This window comes from Enoplosus armatus, chromosome 22 (genome assembly GCF_043641665.1).
Source record: "Enoplosus armatus isolate fEnoArm2 chromosome 22, fEnoArm2.hap1, whole genome shotgun sequence".
Lineage (NCBI taxonomy): Eukaryota > Metazoa > Chordata > Actinopteri > Centrarchiformes > Enoplosidae > Enoplosus > Enoplosus armatus.
Genome location: NC_092201.1, coordinates 15,025,894 through 15,048,542, shown reverse-complemented (window position 1 = coordinate 15,048,542; position 22,649 = coordinate 15,025,894). Strand labels below are relative to the sequence as shown.

Genomic DNA, 22,649 nt, shown 5'->3' with positions numbered 1-22,649 from the left:
GAAATGGAAAGTTTACGAATTTACAAATGACTAGAAATACTTGTGTAGTAGTGTAGCTCAGACATTTTGAGTTGAAAAGCATGTATTGTAAGTCGCAAGCATCAGCTAAAGAAATGTAATGAGTTTAAAAGAATACTCACATAAAACTGTTTCCAAACGGGGTGTGCGGCGATAAACTGTCTTATCCTCAGCTGCAGTTTCTAGTAGTTACAAAGTTAGCCAACCAATTAATGCAAGCTGTCTAATGATTAGCTCATTAACAAACTGACATTATCAAACAGCAAACTGATGAGTTGCCCGCTGAACCGCTGGGATATACACCTTGTTTTATACATTTTATGTAGATAGCAACAAGTGTTGCCTTCAGGTTGACTTGGGAACCGTATGAAAATTGGGGGGTTACAATGTGGGAACTAAATCATTTATATTGTATTAATAAATGATGCTAACTTCATATAAAATATTTCTCTTTACTGTGGTTCTGCTTTCCGTTATAAGGAATGACACAGTAAAGGTGTGAGGGTAGTGGAGGTGTCACACTCTGGACAGATAATCTTCACTCATCCCTAATAAACTATGAAGATGAATGTGTGTTCTGCTTCTCTACAATGAGATATCGGTCCTACTGGCCAGTGGCTCATTTTGTTGTTCTCTGCATATGGCCAAACACGCCAACAAATGGGGCACACAAAAGCTTTTTGATAATACAATATAAATCTGGGATGAGAAAAGTTTAGACCCTACCCTGTTCTCCACAGATGTTACTACCCTCCCTTCAGAAAACAAATCAACACACAAAAAGAAATGACCCTCCCCTGTTTCTAACCACCCTAATCATTTTCACACGGCCCCTTACATCACCTGAAAACCCTCTTTTGACAATTGAAAAATGAGAAATTGAACGGAAATTGACAACCTGACCCCAACTGTAAATCGATCAACGATCGTCGTGTTGACAGCATTGGTAAACAAACAACCTTTGTACAAACATGGAGATTAGTATTGATTCAAGGGTGGTGAAATGATTAGCCCCGCAGTGTCCAACATCTCCCCACTGGAGAATGAAATGGGGAAAAGACGCTGTGGACGTAGAGGCGGTTTGAGGGGAAGACAACCACTAATTCTGTCCTCTGGGGACACAAGTGATGATCAAACAGAGATGTAATTTTCAGAGCCCAACCAGGGTAATTTCATCTGTTTTCAGTCAATATTTCATCCACGAACAAGGGGGCTTCTGCACAGCTTCAACAGTGGATCATTTCAGCAGATAACTGTAGGGATTTCTCTGCAATGCTGATGTTGTGTACATAAGGTGTACCCAGCAAACAATTTACCGGCTGTCCTAGAATGGATAGTTATGAAATGCGACTGTAGACAAGTCAAGCTTACATTAAATGCATACCAAATAAAGTATGTGACTGTCCATTCTAATTCCTTGTGGTGCCGTCCTGGCGCATAGCCCGTGGATGCAAAATCTAGGAAATTTACATCAACATACACACGATACAAAACAGTAGAGGCCATGAATGTTGCAGTTATTACCACCTTGGCACTAGATGCTTTTTCAAATCCATTTTTCCTTGTGAAAATGAAAACAGGAGGGGGCCAGAGGCTGCGAAAAGATGATACATTACACAATATGAATCATCACAGATAAGTAGTATGGATGGAAAATAAACCTGTTTATACCTGAGAGGTGTTCTCTATCAAATGCCCCCCTCTGTTTGAACGGGAACAATACTGCTTCATATTCTGCTCCGCAGCAGCGTGATGTGATTTGATTTCACCTGGCAACAATTTGGTGCAATTTTTGTCACAGAGTCGGCCAGCCAGCCGCTTGTTAGGGTTCACACGTCTGATGTGTGGGTAATGGAGAGGGGGGCGGGGGGGTGGGCTGAGCTCAGTGAGTACAGCCTAATGCTGCAGTGAAATGGATCATCAGCCCAGGGTCCCATTCCTCAACCCATTTACTCAACAGGGTCTCCACGCTGAATCCCAAATACCAGCAGCTGCTGCTGCAGTGTGGTCTGGCTTGGTTGGGTGGTTTTATATATTATGTATGTTTCCTATTCATTTGTATCGCAGATGCATTTTGTCCAACTTAAAGTGCCGGATGCTGGCGTCTGTGCACACTCATTTACACGATCAAAGTTAAAGGCCCTATACACCTAAGGTTCACCCCCACGTGTTTCCACTTATTTGCCCGACCAAGCCTCTTCTCAGGACTCAGTGGGCGTGTACAGATTGACATCACTGACATCTCACTCCCTCAGACCTGTTGCACCTCTGAAGGTGGGAAAAGTCATATCCTTTATCGTTTTTACATGAAGCACATGAAGTTTGGTGACGTGTGGAACAATGTTTTGATGAGCAGGTCCTCATTGTGTCTGTATCGCGTGCTGTACTTGCACTCAATATACAGTCCTGCGGATGGAATTAGATATTTCTTTCATTCCAAAGGCCAATATATGTTCGATATTTTTATTGAAGATAACTTTAACAGAAACTAAAGTGTTATAGTGTTAGTCTGTCAGTAGTTTGTTTGACTTACCGTCCTCCTCCTAGAACCTAGACAGAGGTATATTATTGTGTCATTAGTTTTCAGCAGTGGTGAAAGAAGTACTCAGTACAATACTCCTTCATGGACAAAAATGTACAGAAGTATTTTCAGCTAAATGTACAAAGAGCAGCTAAGTAGCATTTTACTGTTGCAGCCAGTCGAGGTGGAACTAGTTTTGAGCACTTTGGTAGTTTAGTCCAGTGCTTCCTAACCTAGGGGTTGGAATCCAGGTCACAAGATAAATCTGAGTTGTCATGAGATGATCAGTGGGAGAGGAAAGAAGAAAAAAAGTTCTTGGACTCTAATCTTTGCTTTGCTCTAGCCTTTGCTTGTTTCGTGAGATATTGGTTAATTTGACCTCTTTGGGCCTACAACAGTTAAGTAAGTGAAACCTTGTGAGAAGTTCAGACGGGAAGTCTCTCTTTTATGGAACTGCTCGTACACATCTGAAATATGACAAGGGATGGGGTTTTTTTTGTGAGGGGTCATATGTCAAAAAGGTTGGGAACTTATCCTCTAAGTTTATCATATGTTCTTTAACGTAAAATCTTAATCTGAACAGTAACTAGTAACGTAGTGCGGTAACTACAGTTGTCCTATAAATGTAGTGGAGTAAAAAGTAAGGTGTGTTGGGCAGCGTCTTCGCCATTCCTGTCATAACCCGTCCCCCAATATGAATTCCAGACAACCTGTTCAGAAAATGAAAGCGGAGTGAAAGGAGCTCAGGCCTCTGATGTTTACCTTGACTCCAGAATCAACAGAAAATACGGCAGCCTTGAATCACACGTTGCTATGGCCACCCCATATCTTATGATCTACTGTATGTTCAACATACGGCAAGTCTGAGTTAACCTGACAGGTGTGGATTTTGGTTAAGATTTATATCCTGATCATATCGGTGGGGATGGGAGCTGGCACTTTTTCAAGTTGTCTGAGAGGAGTCCTTAAACAGCCTCCCAAAATCGCTCAATCAGATCTTCTTTCCCTGCTCTAGAGAAGTCAAAGACATGTCTTTTATCTCTCTTCTTAACTACTTTTCTCATCCCATCACCCAACACTGTGTCAGTCTGGACTCACAGGATTCACTTGCTGGAGCTCCAACTTGTCATTTACCGAAAATGTAAATGTTAAATATTATGAAGCTTATTCTACTGTTGCCCTCCGCGTAAGCTGCTCTGAAAATGGCATTGGCTAAAAGCCTAGAATATATGTATGAGGTTTAACTTTTGAACTTTTTTTTTTATTGCCTCTGCTCAAGGTTGATTTGGTACAAATAGGTGAGATATTTTGTATATGGAAATATTCCTCCAGATCTCCTTCACCTCCGGCAAAAATGATGTTAATGCTTTCATCTCATGTTGTCGCTACAGTAGAAGTACGTGCATGTACAGGAGCTCTGCAGCTACAATGAAAGATATTCCGCAGAGGTTAACTGAAAAACGGCCGACTTTTGATGTTGAGAATTGAAAATAGGCGTTGATAATAAATCTCGTTGAGTGGCTCTCTCTTTCATGTTGGCGTGGCTCTACCTGTGACAGTCACCAGGGCGCATGACTCGACATCAGTCGCGCAGGTATCATACAAAAGGTCTGAGGCAGATTTCATTAAACACGGCTGAACTTTAATCCCTGCTCCTGTGTGGCGACGATGCAAATTGAAGCAGACATTTTAGCCACAGCTGACGTTGGAGCAGCTGCAGAGACGGAACTTCTCACCGAATCATCAAAAGACTCTCTGGTTGATTAAACAGAGTAGAAGCTTCTCCCATTTAGCATTCAGAGGTCGGATTTAAATGAAGCGCCCTGTAAATAAAATTTGCTTTTAATATTTATTGGAGCTTTCGTCACATGCAGCTTCTAACATACTTTTTACTGAGCATCAGCAACATCAGCAGCACACTGCCTTTTTTTTTTTTTTAAATACACAATTTTGTCACACTCAAAATCTGTATAGAAATCTTGTGTTGTGGGACTGCACCTCCCCAGTAAAATCTCTGACATCTGGAGCTGAGGCACCACTGGAGGGCTCTCTTACCCTCCAGTGGTTACTTCACGTACTCTCTTGCTCTGCAAAGGCAAATGAGATGACGTGCTGTAATCTCACCAATCTAGGGGAAACTGGCTGTCAGCTTGCACAAACTCAATAAAATAGTTATTTGCAAGTTTGACCATCTGTGTGTCGACCTGTGTCAGCACATTTTGTTCCCAATTTTGCCACAAAGCTCCAGAGTTTATTTGAGGAGAAAACAGGCTGACAAGATATCACCGACACCTTCGCAGCAGCCGGTGAAATTTAATCACTTAATATTTCTGTGGCGTGAATTCCTGCCTTAAAAAGATTCCAGTGTCCTATGATTCCAGTTCCTCGTCTGAGCTTTTCTTTCTGGGATCATGTGACTGACAGGATGTAACCTGATAGGACAGAAGTCTGATTGATTCCTTCAGGCTCGATTGATTATCCTAGTAGCCTGGATGTTCTTGAATTCTGGAGTCTGAAAGTCCAATGAACTTTGGACTTGTGAACCCTTAAAAAACAACTTGAAAACTTTGAACTTCTAATGTCTTTTTCTCGTGTGACAGCAATATGCTTCCGTACAGTTGCTGAAAGAATTTAAACTACAATGTCCTTTCTTTGATTCCATAGGCTTATTCCTCAATTTCAACATGGGGGTGGGGGTGGGGGTGGGGGTTAGTAAAGCTTATCGCATCTCCTCTGGCTTGGGTAAGATGAGAGGTTGTGATGAAATGATGCTCAGAATTTCAATGCGGACGGACGGGCCGCTGTGGTGTGTGTGTGTGTGTGTGTCTTGTTGAGGAGGAGGTGGTGGTGATAAAGGCAGGAAGAAGATGAGGAAAAAGAACTTGAGAATGAAATAAGATGTTTGAGGAGAGGGAGGAGAGAGGAAATGCAGTACGCAGTGCCCCCTCTACTTTTTAAACCTACAGTGTGACCTTTGAGTGCAGTCACACATACAGATACGGGATACGTTTACGTTATCAATGTAAGCTGCCAGTATACTTCATCAGAACTGCTTGCCGGATGAACCCCCCACCCCCCCCACACACACACACACCTTTCCGAAGTAGGAACAGGGCAACACCATGAATGCCCTCATGGAGAGACTGTCTGAAAGCGTGCGCTGTTATCCCAATTTGACTGTTATGTCTTACCATCTCTATGATGGCAGGTTTTTTGTTCTGCCTTAGTGTGTGACCATTTGGGTTTAAACGCTTTTGCCTTCAGACAGGTTCGAATGACACTTCGTACGGACTGTCCTGAGTAGAAAGACGACAGCAGTGGTTATTTATTCATAATACTAAAAACTCTTATCATTGGCCTGGCAAGCAGTGCTTGTGGTTTTGCAGACTGTCACCAGCAGAACTACTGCAGCATGACTTTATTAGACTGATGCAAAAACATCTTGGCCATACGTGCAACATTAACACACTCATGGTATATCTACTTGTCACCCTCTCCCCTTCCATCCTCCATCCTGACCTGATATTCCAAAAACTCCATTTACATTAGGCCTGTGCTGCCAGGTGACCTGTTTGTATTCCATAAGTGCTCCGAAGCAGAACTCGGAGTGACTGTGATTTATCTCAGAGGTAGCAGAGGAGATAAGCTAAAGGCTTGAAGAAGCAGTTTGGGAACAGTCTATTAAATGATAATAGGTACTATCAGGGAAAGTAGATTTGGGGTCCTAACAGCGACTATTCCAGTTAGTCTCCTGCACTTAAATGTCCAGAGGAAACTTGAAGTTCCTTTGTACATTTAAATACAGAAGGCAGATGTGCTCAGTGTTGTTGAGAACAGATAAATGGCTGGAGGCTGTCAAGAGGGTCTTATGAATATATATAGCCAACATTCTACTGTAGCTGCCATGTACAGTGACCAGTTAGGGCCCTCTCTCCATTCAAGCAAAAGGCAGCAGGGAGAGAACAACAGGAAAGAGCCAAGAAGTGTTTCTTTTATGTTGTGAAATTTCATACGTTTTAATAACTGTCTTTCAACCTTAAAGTTGCATTAATAGGTTTTTTTTTGGGCCATTTGGGGGACAGTGGATCAAGTTGACATACTATCATGTAACAAAATTGTAATGGCTAACATGTCTATTTACATCCAGAGCAACGTTAGCATTCATTTAGAAGTTGTGTTTCTACCTGATGAACGTAAGTCAAATATTCACTCTCCTTTTTAGCTCTGCTTTGGTCTCCACTAACTCCTGAGAGAAATGTCCGGATCTGAAGCTGCTAAATGCTCCACTGTGTTCACCAGCTGGTTGCTAACTTTGTCGGTCTTGACATTTGGCGCTGGGTGGGTAGTGTACAGTCAGCTTTTCTATTACAGCTGCCTGCTGTGGCTAGAAATTATGCTCCTGAAAGTGTGAACCAAAACAGTGAAGTTGCGGGCCCTAAAACCAAAACAATGAGCTGAAAGATGCTAAAATACTACCTTTTTCTATGGGTTTGTCTCAACAAGCGACCTCTTCCATATTATACACATAGGTATTTGATTGATTGATAACATAAAAATATTGATTAGTGCAGCTTTAAAGCTTAGTGTGGTAAAGGGACAGCCTTATTTTTGGTTGTTCTTGGAATGAATGGATAGCCCACACAGTTACGATGTGTGTATACGGTGAGTTAAAGAGGTATGGAGTTGATGAAGAAGCTGTAACATACACTGTACCACACATTGTGCGTGGTTACAGTTGCATACTAGACACAGTTAGACCTCTGTAGCTGTTATAGATAGACTCTGACACCAGAGTCATCAGTCTCATGGCTCATGGTTGAACAGCCTAGCTACTGCGTATGCAGGTCAAGTCACGTAGGCACCTCCATCAGCTCCTCTCCCCCAGGACATTGGCGTCCTCTGGGGCTTGTCGGTGTTGGAGGGGCCATCAATCTCGGGCTGGGCTGTCAAAGAGGTATGATTCAACTGCTTGCTTCACGGAGAGAGGACAGAAAAGAAAACAGATATGGATGTTTAGGAATGTTAAACTTCTGCACTGAAGCTCCACAGCACTAATAACTCACAATCTCATTCAAATGCAGGCAACATCTTAGAGGATTTATGAGTTTGCACCTGATGCCTCATACCTGCTCAGCAGTCTGTAAAAAGTGAGGCAGTTTACCAATAAACAGGATGTAACTCTCGTGGTGGAGAGACAGGAGGAAAACAGAGCACTCAGTTATAGAGACAAAGGAAAGGCAGGGGGGAGGAGAGAATGAATGACTAGGTGACACAATATACTTCAACCAAAAAGCATGGATCCCATCAACTGAAATGTGTTGTTGCCAGTCAACAACAACCTCTGTCTTGATAGAAACTACTTTTTGTGCAGATTACATGTTCCACGCACATTGAGCCGGCCTTAAATGGCATTTTCAAACGTATCCACATCCGAGCTGATACACCTACACTACAACAGCCATTTAGAGAAGATTGGCGTTTTTTATTTTTCACAATTTAGTTATTTTCAGAGCATTGGTTCCCTAACTTTTTCTCTTGTGACCCCTTTAAACTAATGCAACGGTTTATTGTGACCTCTCGTCACAGGTTGCACAGTTCAGACACAAGCAATCCTTCCCTTTCAAATGGTTTTATTTGAATATTTGTAGCGGTTCGAAGAGGTCAAAATGATCTGGTAATTCACGAGGAAGCAGCAAAGATGAGCTATCGGCTACACAGTATGTTTTGTCTTCTGTCTTTTCTCAGGAGCCATCAGATTTACAGGCTGTATTAACTCTCACATGCCTGCCAAACGCCCATGCACGGTGATGCCGTTTTAAATCTCACTGCGTACAATGTACTGAGACTGTACAGTGCTCTAAAATGTTCATTTTAATAACAGCACTGGGGACATGGACGAATAGTACAAAATGAGTCAGACTCACTATGTTTTTGCCATTTAAGTGCATTATGTCAGCGTAACACCATCTATATATGAAATGCAATTACAGTTGGCAGGATTTTTTTATGGCAGTTAATATCAAGTAGACTACACCTATGCTACATGTTATAGAAAAGCAGAATGGCACATGAAAAGCAAATAACTCTTTTCAGCATTCAGCGTCTTTTCAGGTGGAAATGGACGTAGCCTATACTTAAAAAAAATGCCTTGAACAAAGGAAACCAGGAAAAAAAATCATTTTTGCTTCTAAGCCTCATGTTTCACTGATCGGCACCAAAACGAATCACTGTTCTGTGTCCCATGGTTTATCCATTGGGCGCATAACGTGTACCTCTGGAAATACTTTTCTGAGACAGATTTTTTTTTCCCAATTTGAGGTCATTTTCACACAGTAAGTTATCTTCTATTCTTGTCTTGTTTACTAAAGATACCAACAGCAACTACCCAATAGACACATTCAAGTTATCATTCATGTAATCTTTAATTTCAGGCATGTGTGCGCCTGCATTTGTCCCATTTCCTTGTTGCTTGTGTATTGTGATAAATATCTCCGTGCTGAAAAGTGACAACGTAAAACATTGCATTGTCATTAATACTGCATAATAGTAGTTTTGTGATATATATGACCGATCGAGCTCAGCAACACAAGGAACAAATGGAGCCACAAATCAATCCACAATTCAACTCCGGAATGCCATAAACCTCGTTCCCTTCTCCCTTCGCTGGCAGTGTTTCAAATGAATATGACACCCTAACAGTGTGTAAGTGCTTTGTGCCTGATTTCTTTCCTGGATGCTTTTATTTTCTTTATTTATTTATTTTGTGTCATGGTTTTGTTTCAGTCCATTACCCTGATGTCCAGCACCTTTCTCTGCTGCTTTATGGTACTCATTTGTGCATCTGCTTAGCTCGCCTGATTGTTTTTATACCTTATGTATTTCTATGTGCAGGACCCCAGGAAGACTAGATGCACATCCATGCGCTTCTAATGGGGATCCGTAAATAAACAATAAACAAAGCTTTATGGTTGGCAGATGGTGCAACGGCTCAGCTATGACAGATAAGGTCATCATTTTATATTGTTGTCTTTTCTTAAACAGGTTTAATGTGTAAATATGAGTTCTGTCAGCCAGATGGCAGTTTGTTTGGTGCATTTGTGGAGAAGATATATTTTTATTTTATGAAAATAGGGAGAGCATCGTGGAAAATGGAAAGATTTATCGTACTTCTTGTATATAATTGTTTCTGGGCCCATAACATGCTCTTAATATACATTTTATTTATTAAACATGTATTTGTTATTCTCTCACGGAGGTCTTCAAACCAATAAAATCCCTTCCGGAGAGAACACACACTTCTGGAAGGTGAATTGGTAGTGATGCCAAACGTTCCTTATGTACATGGCACCAGTCAGCCTGGGTGGTCTATTCCAAATATTGCACTTTTTAAAGCTCACAACTGTAGCCACCTCTAAAAGTCACAACTACAGTCTTTGGACCTAGAAACATTTCAGTCAACACGTCCGACACGACTCGTAAAGGCAGCAGCAGCACAAAGTAAAAGAGTAAGATTCTTCTCAGTTAGGCCCGGTTAGAACAAGCTATTTTTTCAGACCAGCACTATGTCTCTATATTTTCAATTTTCAATCATGCCAACTGCATGGACAAATTATCAATAATAACAATACATCCCCCAAGGACTTTATTTCTCTCTGATGAAAGCACGTTTTTCCAGTTTTACCTCCAGACCATGCTGCTGCAGTCAGTTTGTAAAGCATCCTATAAAAGTGGATTCATTGTATGATACTGCCGCATCACAACCGCAGTTCAACTCAGTGAGAGGTAAATGTCATAGCCAAAGTTACTTTGATTTGTTACATATAAACTTTTCAGCCCAGGTGACACAGCAAAAGCAGGCGCCCAGGTGCTGTGAGCCCTGTTGGCCAAAGCTTGAAAGTATCCAGAAAACACTGTTTAAGCATTTCATTCAGACTAACTAAGTAACAACCCCACAAATTACGTCAGAGTATCTAACTTGACTTACCTTCATCATTAACGGTAACTCAGTTACTGTGGTTGTGAACAGAATTGCATGTTTGTTTTGTTGCCAATGTGGCAGTTAAGCTTAACTTCGATATGGGACCGGCGAACCACAATTTAATTGGGTAAAAAAATATGGACAGTGACAATTTGATTAGACATGATATTCAAAGATTTGTTGCTAGTGGGAAAATGAAAAAAACTATTAGTGCAGCGAGTTTGGTAGTAGAGAAAATGGAATTAGTTTTTTCGTAAATCCCCTTGACCTAGACTTCACCTCTATTCATGAAATGCAGTGCTCCTATGACTTAAGTTACTGCTACATTGCAACAAAAGTACTGCCATTTCTTTTTTCCCCACCAAACTGGCAGTTTAACATTGCTCAACAACATCTTTCTGTGTCTGAGTGGCCCTGTGCAGAGCACTTTTTCATGTTCTCTGAATGACTCTGGAGTCCTTTTCCAGTTTGAGAAGTCAGAAGTAATTAATGCGTCCTTTGGCTGCTTCCCTCCTAAACAGGTGACAACGCTGAATATTTGAGCCACTGAAAAGGTGTCATACCAAATCTTATTAACGGCTCTCTGTTGTAGTCTGAAGTGGCTTAGAAGGGGTCCCTACATCATCCGCTGCATTTGCTTCCCTTGCTGCTGCTGCTGCTGTTTCCAGTAAAGGCTGGTGTCTTTCTTTCCTCCTTGCTGGTTCATCTGTGGCATAGCAAATGATCAAACCTGGCTGTATGATGATTTCCAGTGACAAATGGCTGACCTCTATGATTTATGCAGAATGGATCACAATACTGGGCGCCTACATATTTACACACAAACAGCTCAGGATAATGACCATCAAAGATTTCTGTGTGACCTCCTGGAATCCTTTGCCTTAGGATGGAAAGAAACGCATATGGAACCCCATCTCGGGCACCTTCACTATTTCTTTTCTTCTTTATAGGGCTAACTACTCACCTGTGTTGTGTATGTGGGGCCAGTGGGCACCACACAAAAGCACATCTTAGTCACAAATGTTGATTTACACTGACTCTTCAAGATACCAGTCTTGCTTTAACACTTTTTGACACTCACATTACACAATTCACATCTCACTCTCAAAGTAAAAATCTTTTGATAATTCCTTTCTAATCTCTTTGGGAATACATATTTAAAGGAAAATCAATCACGAATACTGGCTTTAATATTTGGTATGTAGGGAGAAATGACACAAATGAGTAGTATAGTAGTCAATCTTAGATAATTACACAGGTATTTTATTTAATTTAATTGTAGGTTCAAGAAAAGCTCATTTTGACTGGGTTCCCCTGGAAACACCTTAAGGTCTTCTGTTCTATTAACTTGATTCCTGTTTTTATTTCTTGCAGGGCAATCCACCTCTCAAGGTCCTCTGTGGCTGTCCCTAGCCTGTCCCAGACCCTAAAGTACCCGGAGAACCCTTCCTATAGGCCACCACTATCAGGGACTTGGGGTTCAACACCGCCACCTCGGGTCCAGCCGAGGAGCTGCACTTCCCTGGTCCGTGTTTTACAGGCTGCTGAAGCTTTCTCTCAGCCTCAGCAGGTACCCGGGCCAACAGATGTCCCATCGCAACCCCCCGCCTTTCCTGAAAGCCACCATGGTCTGTTGTTCTGAATATAGAGCTGCTGGATTCCAGGTAGGGCATGTTCACTTCCATTTACTTTGGGATGTGATTTCCCACATCTTTTTTGTGGGGTGTATCTTCTTTCTTTATTTTTACGATTGTCAGTTAACCTTTTCTGCATGACTTTCCATTATTTTATTTTATTTTTCCCTACACAAACTGTATGTGTTCTCGTGGGATTTCAGGGTTGCCTACAGTGACGTGACTCATGCCTGTCAGCCAGTGCCCAGTCGTTCAGTTGTGCTCCTTTCTAAATGTCAAGACTGCCAACCCTGTGCATGTGTGGACTGTTTTGGTCTGTAGACTTCAACAAACTTCAGGACTGTTCCCAGCTTCACTATGATATAAATCACAGTTTTTATCAAAAGAAGTGACTCAGTGGAGGGTAAAATACTCCACTAGGCTACATCACAGAGATGAAGAAGAAGATGGGTTTTTAAATGTCTGCATCCCTGGATAATGACATAAACTTTACATTACCTGCAGGAAGCATGCATCCGGTACTTCCACTAAGCATGGCCTGCTCCATCCACCACACTGCCCTCTGCTCCTTTTATAATCTCCAAATGATCATTTCTTTTGAATCCTGAGGATGCCTGTCGGCCCAGGACGCCGCCCAGGTTTTAGTGTTTCAGTTAAAATACGACCTTGGGGAAAACACGGTCTGAGGTCTGAGTCTTTATGAGACAGACATGGATTAGAGCTCACCCTAATCTATTTAGTGTCACTCGCAGCCTGCTCCCATAAATGTCTAAAACACTTTATAATGGTAGATGGTTGAAAAGATTACTACAGCGTTGATTTACCAGGGCATATTTTCCTTCATAAATGTATATTAATTATATACTAAATTATACAGAGACAGATTGCATATAAATGCTATAACAAAACTGTAAATCCCCATAGGGATACATTGATCTAATAGAAGATTAAAGAAAAAATCATGAGGTAACTATTAAGTGAGTTCCACTTCAGTCATTTTACTCTGTACAACACACAGCACGAAACGGCAGAGTTGGAATAGATTATATCCAAATTCTTTCATGGTCATGTTCCTTAAAGTTGACTTGCAATTGGACTTTCTTTTAGGGGCAGAGTTAAAAACATAGTTTAAAACATTGATGCATCACTTTTTTTTTACATTAAACATGCATAATCACAGGGGCAAACATAAGAAAGAGGTCACTAAAGCACTCCAGAACAAAGAATGCATTTCATCAAATCCGAATCCATCCAGACCCCGAATCAAATCTTTTCAGCCTTCAACTTTTAAAAGTAACTAAAGTAATAACTAACAAAAACTCAAAGATTCAGATTCAGAAAAAAAGTTACAAAAGAAGTTTAGATTAATAATTAATGTTCACAACCTGTAGCTCCAATTAAATGAGCAGCATTAACAGTGCACGTGAAATGTAGATTAAATATGTATCTGACACTGAAAAACAACTGTAGCCTACCTGCTTTGTCACACCGTATTAGGTCCCAATGTAGAACTGTAGGAATAGTTCAGTGTTTTTGGAAAATGCTCTCATTTGCTTTCTTTCCAGTATGGAAAAGTATAGAGAGTTGGTATATGGTTAGCCTAGCTTAGCATGAAGACTGGAGGCAGGAGGAAGCAGCCAGCATGTAGCTTGGCCTTGTCCAAGTTAATAAATACGCTCTGTTGCATTGCATCAATGAGGATAGCAAATCATGGCTGAAACAAGTGAAATTCAGCAACAGTGGAACACCTTGAAAATGTGCGCTACATGCTATGCTATGCCGAGTTTTTTCTGATGTCAATACAAGTGCTGAGCCAATCATCAGGACCTGGCCAAGTCTCACAATGAACAGTGGCAGTTGTCAACAGGGCAGTGGGCACCCTTGAGCCGATATTACCATAAGGACCTATGACACATGGAATCACATACTGCACAAGACTGTCCACAATACAAATCATGTGAGGCCCCAATTGTTAGTTATTACCACCTACCACCATAGGACACATTTTCAAATCCATCTAAAACACCTTATCCAGAAACTGGATAACTCAAGACATTATGCATTACACAATATGAATCATTACAGATGAATAGTATGGATGGAAAATAAACCTTATATCTCAGAGAGACATATGCAGCGTGATGGGATTTGATTACACCAAGAATACAATAAGAAGGCAATTTTGTGTGATGTGGCGAAGAGCCGGCCAGCCAGCTGCTTGTTAGGGTTCACGTGTGATGTATGGAGGGAGTTGGAAGCCTGCAGGAGACTGAGCTCAGTGAATTCAGCCTCACACTGTATTGAAATGGATGATCAGCTGAGGGCCCCATCTCTCAACACATTTACTCAACAGGGTCTCAATGCTGTCTGGGTCTGGTTGTTGTGTTTTTCTATTATATATCTTCTTTCGTCTTGGGCCTGAAATGATTTCACTATAGTACTGCGCACTTTATGTATAGTCATGAGGGCCTGTCACTGAGACATATGTCCAGTGCAGTTTCTGGGAACACAGGAATAACTTATTCTCCTGCTACCCTTCATCTAAGTTGCTAAAATGTCTAAAATATTAATATTAAATGTTCGATATTTACTGATTTTACAGACTCTGTCAAAGGTTGAATCAGGGTGTATTTGGTGCAAATAGGCGAGTGTGTGTGTGTGTGTGCAGGAAAACCACACTCGATATTTTTATGTGCACCACAGATCAGAAATATTCCTCCAGATCTCCTACACATGTTGTCGCTACAGTAGAAGTACGTGCATGTACAGGAGCTCTGCAGCTACAATGAAAGATATTCTGCAGAGGTTAACTGAAAAACGGCCGCCGGACTTTTGATGTTGAGAATTGAAAATAATAATAAATCTTCTTGAGTGGTTCTCGCTTTCATGTTGGCGTGGCTCTACCTGTGACAATCATACATAAGGTCTGAGGCAGATTTCATTAAACACGGCTGAACTTTAATCCCTGCTCCTGTGTGGCGACGATGCAAATTGAAGCAGACATTTTAGCCACAGCTGACGTTGGAGCAGCTGCAGAGACGGAACTTCTCACCGAATCATCAAAAGACTCTCTGGTTGATTAAACAGAGTAGAAGCTTCTCCCATTTAGCATTCAGAGGTCGGATTTAAATGAAGCGCCCTGTAAATAAAATGAACTTTAAATATTTATTGGAGGTTTAGTCAAATTATCATATCTGCTCAGCGACAACAGCAACATCAGCAGCAGCAAGTCAGGCAAAAAAAAATAGTTTCCTCTCAGATAAATGACATAGATATGAAGGGCTAATTCTAATATAACAAAAACATGATGATTCTTAGTTTCAGGCAATTATACATTAATTATTATCCACTACACAATTATGAATATTACATTCCATATTACATTGCAAACACTGACAGCGTGGGTACATACTGAATAAACAAGAAGCCAACAAGCGATGGGATCATACCAGCCGCGATGCTCGTCGACGTGTTCACGTTCTGACCAATTCTTCCTACCCCCTTACTTCCGGCGCCCTTGCTCAGACCACACCCATCCTCTCGGCCTTCATTTTAATCTCAACTACATACCCGCAAAGTTTTGTGACTGCATCGTGCACAGTCGTGACACTACTGCCTTGATGATATCCGTCCGCAGACAGACAGGGTAAGGGTTAAACATGTAAAACACCACACCCAGAGTCACAAGGTGAAAACGCTACCAGCTGTCGCAGTTGGTAATTAAACAATCACGGTGTGTCTGTTTTTGTCTGTAGTTACGTCCTGATTGTTGGTGATGTGGTGTAGCACTCTGCTGGTTGACTTTTGCTGCGGTGGTAATTGTCTCAAGGTTGCCACAAGGGAATTTATAAAAGGATAATAAACAAAACTTCTTGAAAGGTCCTAAAATCACTCCTTTTTTCCTCTTTAGGCACATTTTTGCTTCATGTTACAATAATAAAATGGGTTAATGTTAAAAGGACATGTTTCAGTGGCAAAGCTGTGAGTATCATAAACAAAAAGTTGGTTCGAGGTTGGGGTGGATGGTTAGGTGTACAAAGCGTGCGACTTCAACCATGAAGGCGATCTTTCCAAAACCTTGGACCCAAGTGGGTCTTGGGTCAAGAATAAATTCGTCTTTGACTTCAACATTAGATGTCCTAAAAGGGCTCAGAATAATGGACATTTTAGCAAGTCGTGCTGGACGCTCCAAGTCTGATAATTACAAGTTGGCAGAATTTGCTGGCAAATCTCTCTGAAGTGCATTTTTAATAAGAAACAACTTTTGGCTGGGACTTCTGGCTCACTAGCTACGATTGATTGTTACCACAAAGTAATTCAACATATGCATCTTTTCTTAAGAACATTTGATGTTCTTAATGCTGTTTTGCAGGTGTGTCTTACTTTGAAAATGCCTCTGCTTCACGGGAAGTCATGTACATTAGCTTCACAGTAGCATTGACTTTATTTTGTAAAGCATCAACGCAAGAGGTGGAATAAATGATTATTAGGTATTTTTGTATTACTTTGCTTCTGGCCACCACTAGTACTTAAATGCTAAACATTAAGCAACATTTTATCATGAAAAAAAGTTTTTTGCCCTCCTTTCTCTTCCCTTGAGATTGATTTGCATTTCCCTCTCCACACACACAGTATGTCTCCCATAGTTGTATCCCTCTCTGATTTCCATGCTGCAGATAGCACCCTAGCATTCCTATGGCTCCATTTACATTAGGCTTGTGTTTCCAGGTGACCTGTCCATATTCCATAGGTGCTACAAAGCAAAACTCAGAGTGACTCTGTGATTTATCTCGGAGAGAGCAGAGGAGATAAGCTACTGCCTCGAAGAAGCAGTTTGGGAACAGTCTATTGAATGATAATGGGTACTATCAGAGAAACCAGATTTAGGAGCCTAACAACCAGTTTGTCTCCTGCATGTAAATGCGCAGAGGAAACATGAAGTTCCCTAAATTATAGTCGCCTATAGCTAAAGATTGAGCCAAAATGAGTAATTGCACCATTGGGAAACTACCCCTTAAAGATAATATAATGTATCTGAAGATCTTGAATGAGAATGTGAACTTCTGGTAGTGCTAAACTTTCCAAAGCGGAAACGCTTTGTTGTGTTGCTACGGAGACTTAATATTTACATTTTACTTGGTACTGTTCACTCTTAATCATTGGGAGTTTAGCAGACACCGTTGTCCATGAGCAGTGTAAGGGATTTCAATTTGAAACTCCCACATTCGTTAAAATACACAGTATTTGAGAGTTACTTCCATTGTGTTAAATAGTAGTACAATACATTGACTTCTTGTTTTGAGCAGCTTTTTGTTTCCAAAAAGGGGGTTCTGAGGCTTTGTGGACCCTCAAGATTGGTACGCACATACATCAGTGCTGGAGGTGGATGCAACCTTCGACCATCAATCTTGGAGGGGGCTGTCAAAGAGGTATGATTTAACTACTAGCTTGATGGAAAGAGGAGATAAAGGCTCCGCTGATATCTGATATGTTTAAAATGTTACTGTACCTCTGGGAAAGCTACAATTCCTTTCTTTTCCAAATTTGGTGCCCTATTCTCTGTTTCAATTAAAACGCCAAGGTTATAGTGTACATCATTTTGGTAGAGAGACAGGAGGAAGGCTAATGGAAACAAAGGAAAGGGAGGGGAGAATGGGGGAATAAATTAGAGGGCAGAGAAAGTAGAAAGAAGGCAACAGGATATTTTTTGTAGAACACTTGATCCATATGAGAAGTCTAAGCGCAAGCATGTACACACACATACAGGATTCATCATGAAACAAAGCTATCCTTAAAAGTAATCTGGACCTGCCATCACTCTACTACCAAATCTTGTTGCCTCACAGAAATGTTCCAGCTTTCCCAAGATAGTATGATGCGTCACAAGTCTTCTTGATGCTCCATGCTGTGGAAGAGGCGGTGTAGGAGGAAGAGGTGGACAAGGTGAAGGACTTGGCATGCCTGTCTCTCTGGTGAGCCAGTGGGAGCCCACTTGATTAAACAGCCAGCACAATTCCAACACAGGCTGCATCAGCTCACACATCCCCGCCGAGCGCCCAAGCATGGCTGGGCGAAACCTGCCGATGACATTTAAATGTCATTTTATATCAATAGGAATGGAAGAGAAAGTCATATCTGAAACTCTAATGCTAACTACTCAGTAGTAAATACCTGCATTTGTCTTGTTTCCTTCCTGCTTGTGTGTTACCATGGGCACATCAAATGTAATGTCCTCATTAATATTGCATAATCATACAGTTTTGTGATATTAGCAATCAAACTCAGCGACACAGGCGCAAATGGAGCCACATTTGAATGCCTGAATGCCATTAACTTCATTTCCTCATCTTCACTGGCAGTGTTTCAAATGAATATGACACCCTAACAGTGTGCAAGTGCTTTGTGCCTGATTTCTTTCCTGGTTTTCTTTGATTGATTGATTGATTTGATGTATTGTGGATTTGTTTCAGTCTGTTACCCTGACCTTCAGCACCTTTCGGTGAGGCTTTATGGTTGGCAGATGGTGCAACAGCTCAGCTGTGACAGATAAGGTCATCATTTTATATTGTTGTCTTTTCTTAAACGTGTTATATGTGTAGATATGAGTTCTGTCAGCCGGATGGCAGCTCTGTCCATTTGCACTATGCATTTATGCTGAAGATATTGTTCCTTTTCTTAAGAGGGTACTAGTTCTTGTTCCGGACTAGTTTGACACCAGCAATCAATGTTCTTTTTTTTTTTTTGAAAGATTAGTTTCTATCATTTTGCCTTCATGTTATCATGATCTTTTTCTAACCTTAACCAAGTAGTCTTAATTGCCCAACCTTAACCAAACCTTAAAAGATGATACCGGCACTGAACATAATCTAGTTGTACAGTATGTGATCAATGTAGGCCATCACACAGAATAGGTGTCATTAAAATCTCACACACACCTGGTATTAACATGCGATCTCTATCTGGATATCTTGATAAGGAAATAGGTATGTTAATGCGAGTTGTAAAGGCACGCAACTGTGATCAGATGTTGTTTTGTTGCATTTCCATAACTTAATCCTTGTCGGCTTCTCTTTCTATTGGGTCCATGTTTAAGGTACAGCATGTTCCCTCCTCCTCATTCAGAATGTAATTCAGTTGTTAGATCAAAGATCAAATTATGCTGTGAGGTATTGACGCCTGCTCATTTGTTCCGTAGTTCAGACAGGTGTGAGCTGTGTTGAATTTCAACAACATTGAGATGAGGAAATCAGTGATTTACTGGAACCGGGTGCTATATCAAAGTCAAGGAGTGTGAAGGCAATACTAATAAGTATAAAACTAGTAAAGTCAACATGCAAAAAGGATCACATAAGACAAATACCTGCTGCCACACAAGAACGAACACACACACACACACACACACACACACACACACACACACACACACACACAAGACAGTAAAACCTGTCAAAGCTTGCAAACAAAAAAAGATCAAGAGGGGTTTTCTGTCATGTAAAATGATTATTAGAATATTATCATGTGTCAAAGCTGCATTTTAAAATCGAAAGGTCAATATCAAATCATGTTCCCAAGAACTTTTGAACTAGTTCATTAGGTTTCCTTTTCCGTTCTCGCAGGGCACATTATGCGCAAATTACTATGGGTGTTCAGACAGAGGTAAACAAAAGCAGGTTACTTATTTTTGCAACCTTCAGATCAGAACGACAGCTATAGCCAGCTAGAAAATTAAGCTAACGTTAGCTTCATGAGTTGGTTGAACGGTTGAGTTGGTCCAGGCTAACTTTTTAATGTTTCCAGCCGACTCGTAAAAGGGGTCTTAAATACACACTTGGTGGCTACGTAAATGATATCATGCTTAAAGACTGAGGCTAAAGCTGCAAGTCCCAGGCACAAAGTCAGCATCCTCACCAGTTGGAAGACATGGAAGTAAGTAAACATCAGATGATGATCATTGACACGGGCTTGTGTTGTCAGTCTGAATTCCCTGACTAGTTTTGATGTGTGATGGCTTCACTTCAAGTTCATGGTCTAACCAACACAAAAAAGGGAGGCTCTTAATGACAAAAGCCATCAGACCGGGTGCATATTTGGAATTAAATGTTACCGTAAGTAGACACAAAAAAAAAACAAAGCGATTTCCTCCTAGCTTCCCTGAACAGGCTGCAGAACCAGCTTTGTCAGTAATTAAGCACATGGTCCAGACCCGGGGTTTAGACTATATAAGGAAAGACGGACCAGATGAGATGTAGGACAGCAGCTCCACACCGATTCAGAGGTACATCCAGAGGCTCACTGCTGACTGCAGACCCCCAAACACAGAGACGACATGAAAGCTGTTGCCACCTTCCTGCTCGTGCTGTGCCACCTGGCCATCAGTCATGGTAGGTCACTGTCAGATTTGTATTTTTTTAATTTTTTTTATTACAAAATTAATTGTTCTTTTCTTGTCCTTGTTTTTTTCCTCTTAAAATGTATATACATTTTCCACACACATCAATAATGATTTTCTCTCCACAGCCTGGAGATGCCAGGAGGCTCCGCGGCTGAACAATATTAAACAGATTGATGCTGGGCAGGGGAAAGTGGTCGCAAGAGACCAAAACTATGCCTATTTCCTGATTGGATCATATTGGTACAGACTGAGCACAATTAGAATGCAACATGTGTCAGTGGGACCTGCAGGACTTTGGGCATCAAGCACCTCGAGCAGGGTCTACAAATTTGTAGCTGGAAACTTTCAACAGGCCTCTGGTAACTATTATTATTATTATTATTATTATTACTGTAATGGGTTTACAGTACTCCTACAAGACAGAAAGATCCCAGAGTGAAGGTTCACTTTGTTTTCATTTTCCACATTTACAGTACACACAGTAAACAGTTCCAACTGCTTGCTGATGAGCTGACCCCTGTGTACTTGTCTTCAGGTCTGACTATGCGGCAGGTGGATGCTGGAGGTAATGGTCAGGTTGTAGGAGTAGCGACCAGCTACAGCACCTACTGTCTGAGAAATACCTATGCCTCTGCCTTCAAGGGAGGGACCTCCCTGAGCTGGAATTCCCTGTCAAGGAGCCTGAGGTACTACAGCTGCGGGCCCCTCTACGGATGCTGGGGAATCGACACGAGTTACCGGGTCTACCACACACGGGTTGGACGCTGCAGCACCAGTGAAATGTCATGTCTTTTAACACTCACTCATGCTACTCATTAATCATGACAACCACTCCTTGTATGCTTCTTTTGACAGACAATAGTCCCAAGCACCTGTGGCGTCAGCAGCTGGACATTAGTGACAGGGCTAAACGTGAAAGTGATTGAAGTGGGGACTGACGGAACTGTTTTTGCAGTGACCACAAGTGGCCTGGTCTACCAAAGGTAAGCCAGGACCTACAGTCTTTTTTACTGTGTTTATAGATACAACAGGGTTACAACCTGAAGCATCCACAGAATTCCAGCATGTATAATACATACAGCATGTCAGATGATGGTTTTATAGATTTCTCCGGCTTCTTTCTCAACAGGACTGGCATCTCCAGCTCTCGCCCACAAGGCACACATTGGATCGCCGTCTCAATGTGCATGCCGATCCTCCACCTGACCTACGACCTGGGCCAACTTTGGGTTGTGACCAACTCCGGGTTCCTCCTGAAGTGCTCACACTAATGCTACCTGTATGGCCGGAGCTCAGTGTGCACCAGTCTCTGTTTGTCAGTGGAAGGTTTCATTTTTTCAGAGACAGGAATCTCTTTAAGTGGTGTTTTGGCTGTCCTTTCCTCAGGTTATTCACAGTACACGGTGAATAAATGATTGGCATTTGATTTCTTTCTCCATGTAAATGCTCTGGTGTAACTATGCATTAATCTCCTTGTTATTAGGCTACTACTTATTTTGGCAACAGTGAAAATGAAGGCTGCAAGAAACAATTGATTCTTAGAAGCAGTGTGACTCTCTCTTAAAAATGCAGCAATGTACAAAACTTATTAATCAGAATCCAAAAATAGTGCTTTATGAGTGAATCTCTTATTACAGACGCAACATCTTTACCACTGTAACAGAGCAGCTGCAGTGGTAAAGATTGAGAAAATACTGTAAATTACATTAGGCAAATTCGATTAGTTTTTTTTAAATTCAAATGTATTGGACTGTAAAAAAAAAATGAATAGCCGAATGCAATAAAGATGAGGACAATGGATAATTTTTAAGAATCTGTATAAGCATGTATAATCTCCTCCTGCCAGTCGGCACACTTTCTGTATTAATAAATGGTAATGGAAGCAATTTTATCTGACTTTTGTCATGCGATATACAAAATGTTTATGCTCTTGTGAATGTTTGGAAAAAGAAAAGACTTGCAGGTCATTCCAAACATGTCGAGAATTTACAGAAGAACTGTAAAACTTCCAAAAGCCTTGCAGTTTGTGTGCCCATTTATATCTTTGATAGTGTTTTGGGATCCTAATAACTCAATATATCAAGTTTGGAGGGTGGCGTCTTATTT

The 22,649-nt window shown here is 41.2% G+C and overlaps 1 protein-coding gene across 1 annotated transcript; it reads left to right on the top strand.

The window, feature by feature from the left end:
- Nucleotides 1–20,406: 20,406 nt before the first annotated feature.
- Nucleotides 20,407–22,421, top strand: LOC139305020 (fish-egg lectin-like). The gene is made up of 5 exons (XM_070928956.1): nucleotides 20,407–20,532; nucleotides 20,669–20,902; nucleotides 21,079–21,299; nucleotides 21,399–21,526; nucleotides 21,673–22,421. The coding sequence occupies exons 1-5, from the start codon at nucleotides 20,478–20,480 to the stop codon at nucleotides 21,812–21,814; spliced, it is 780 nt and encodes a 259-aa protein (XP_070785057.1). The 5' UTR covers nucleotides 20,407–20,477; the 3' UTR covers nucleotides 21,815–22,421.
- Nucleotides 22,422–22,649: the final 228 nt, after the last annotated feature.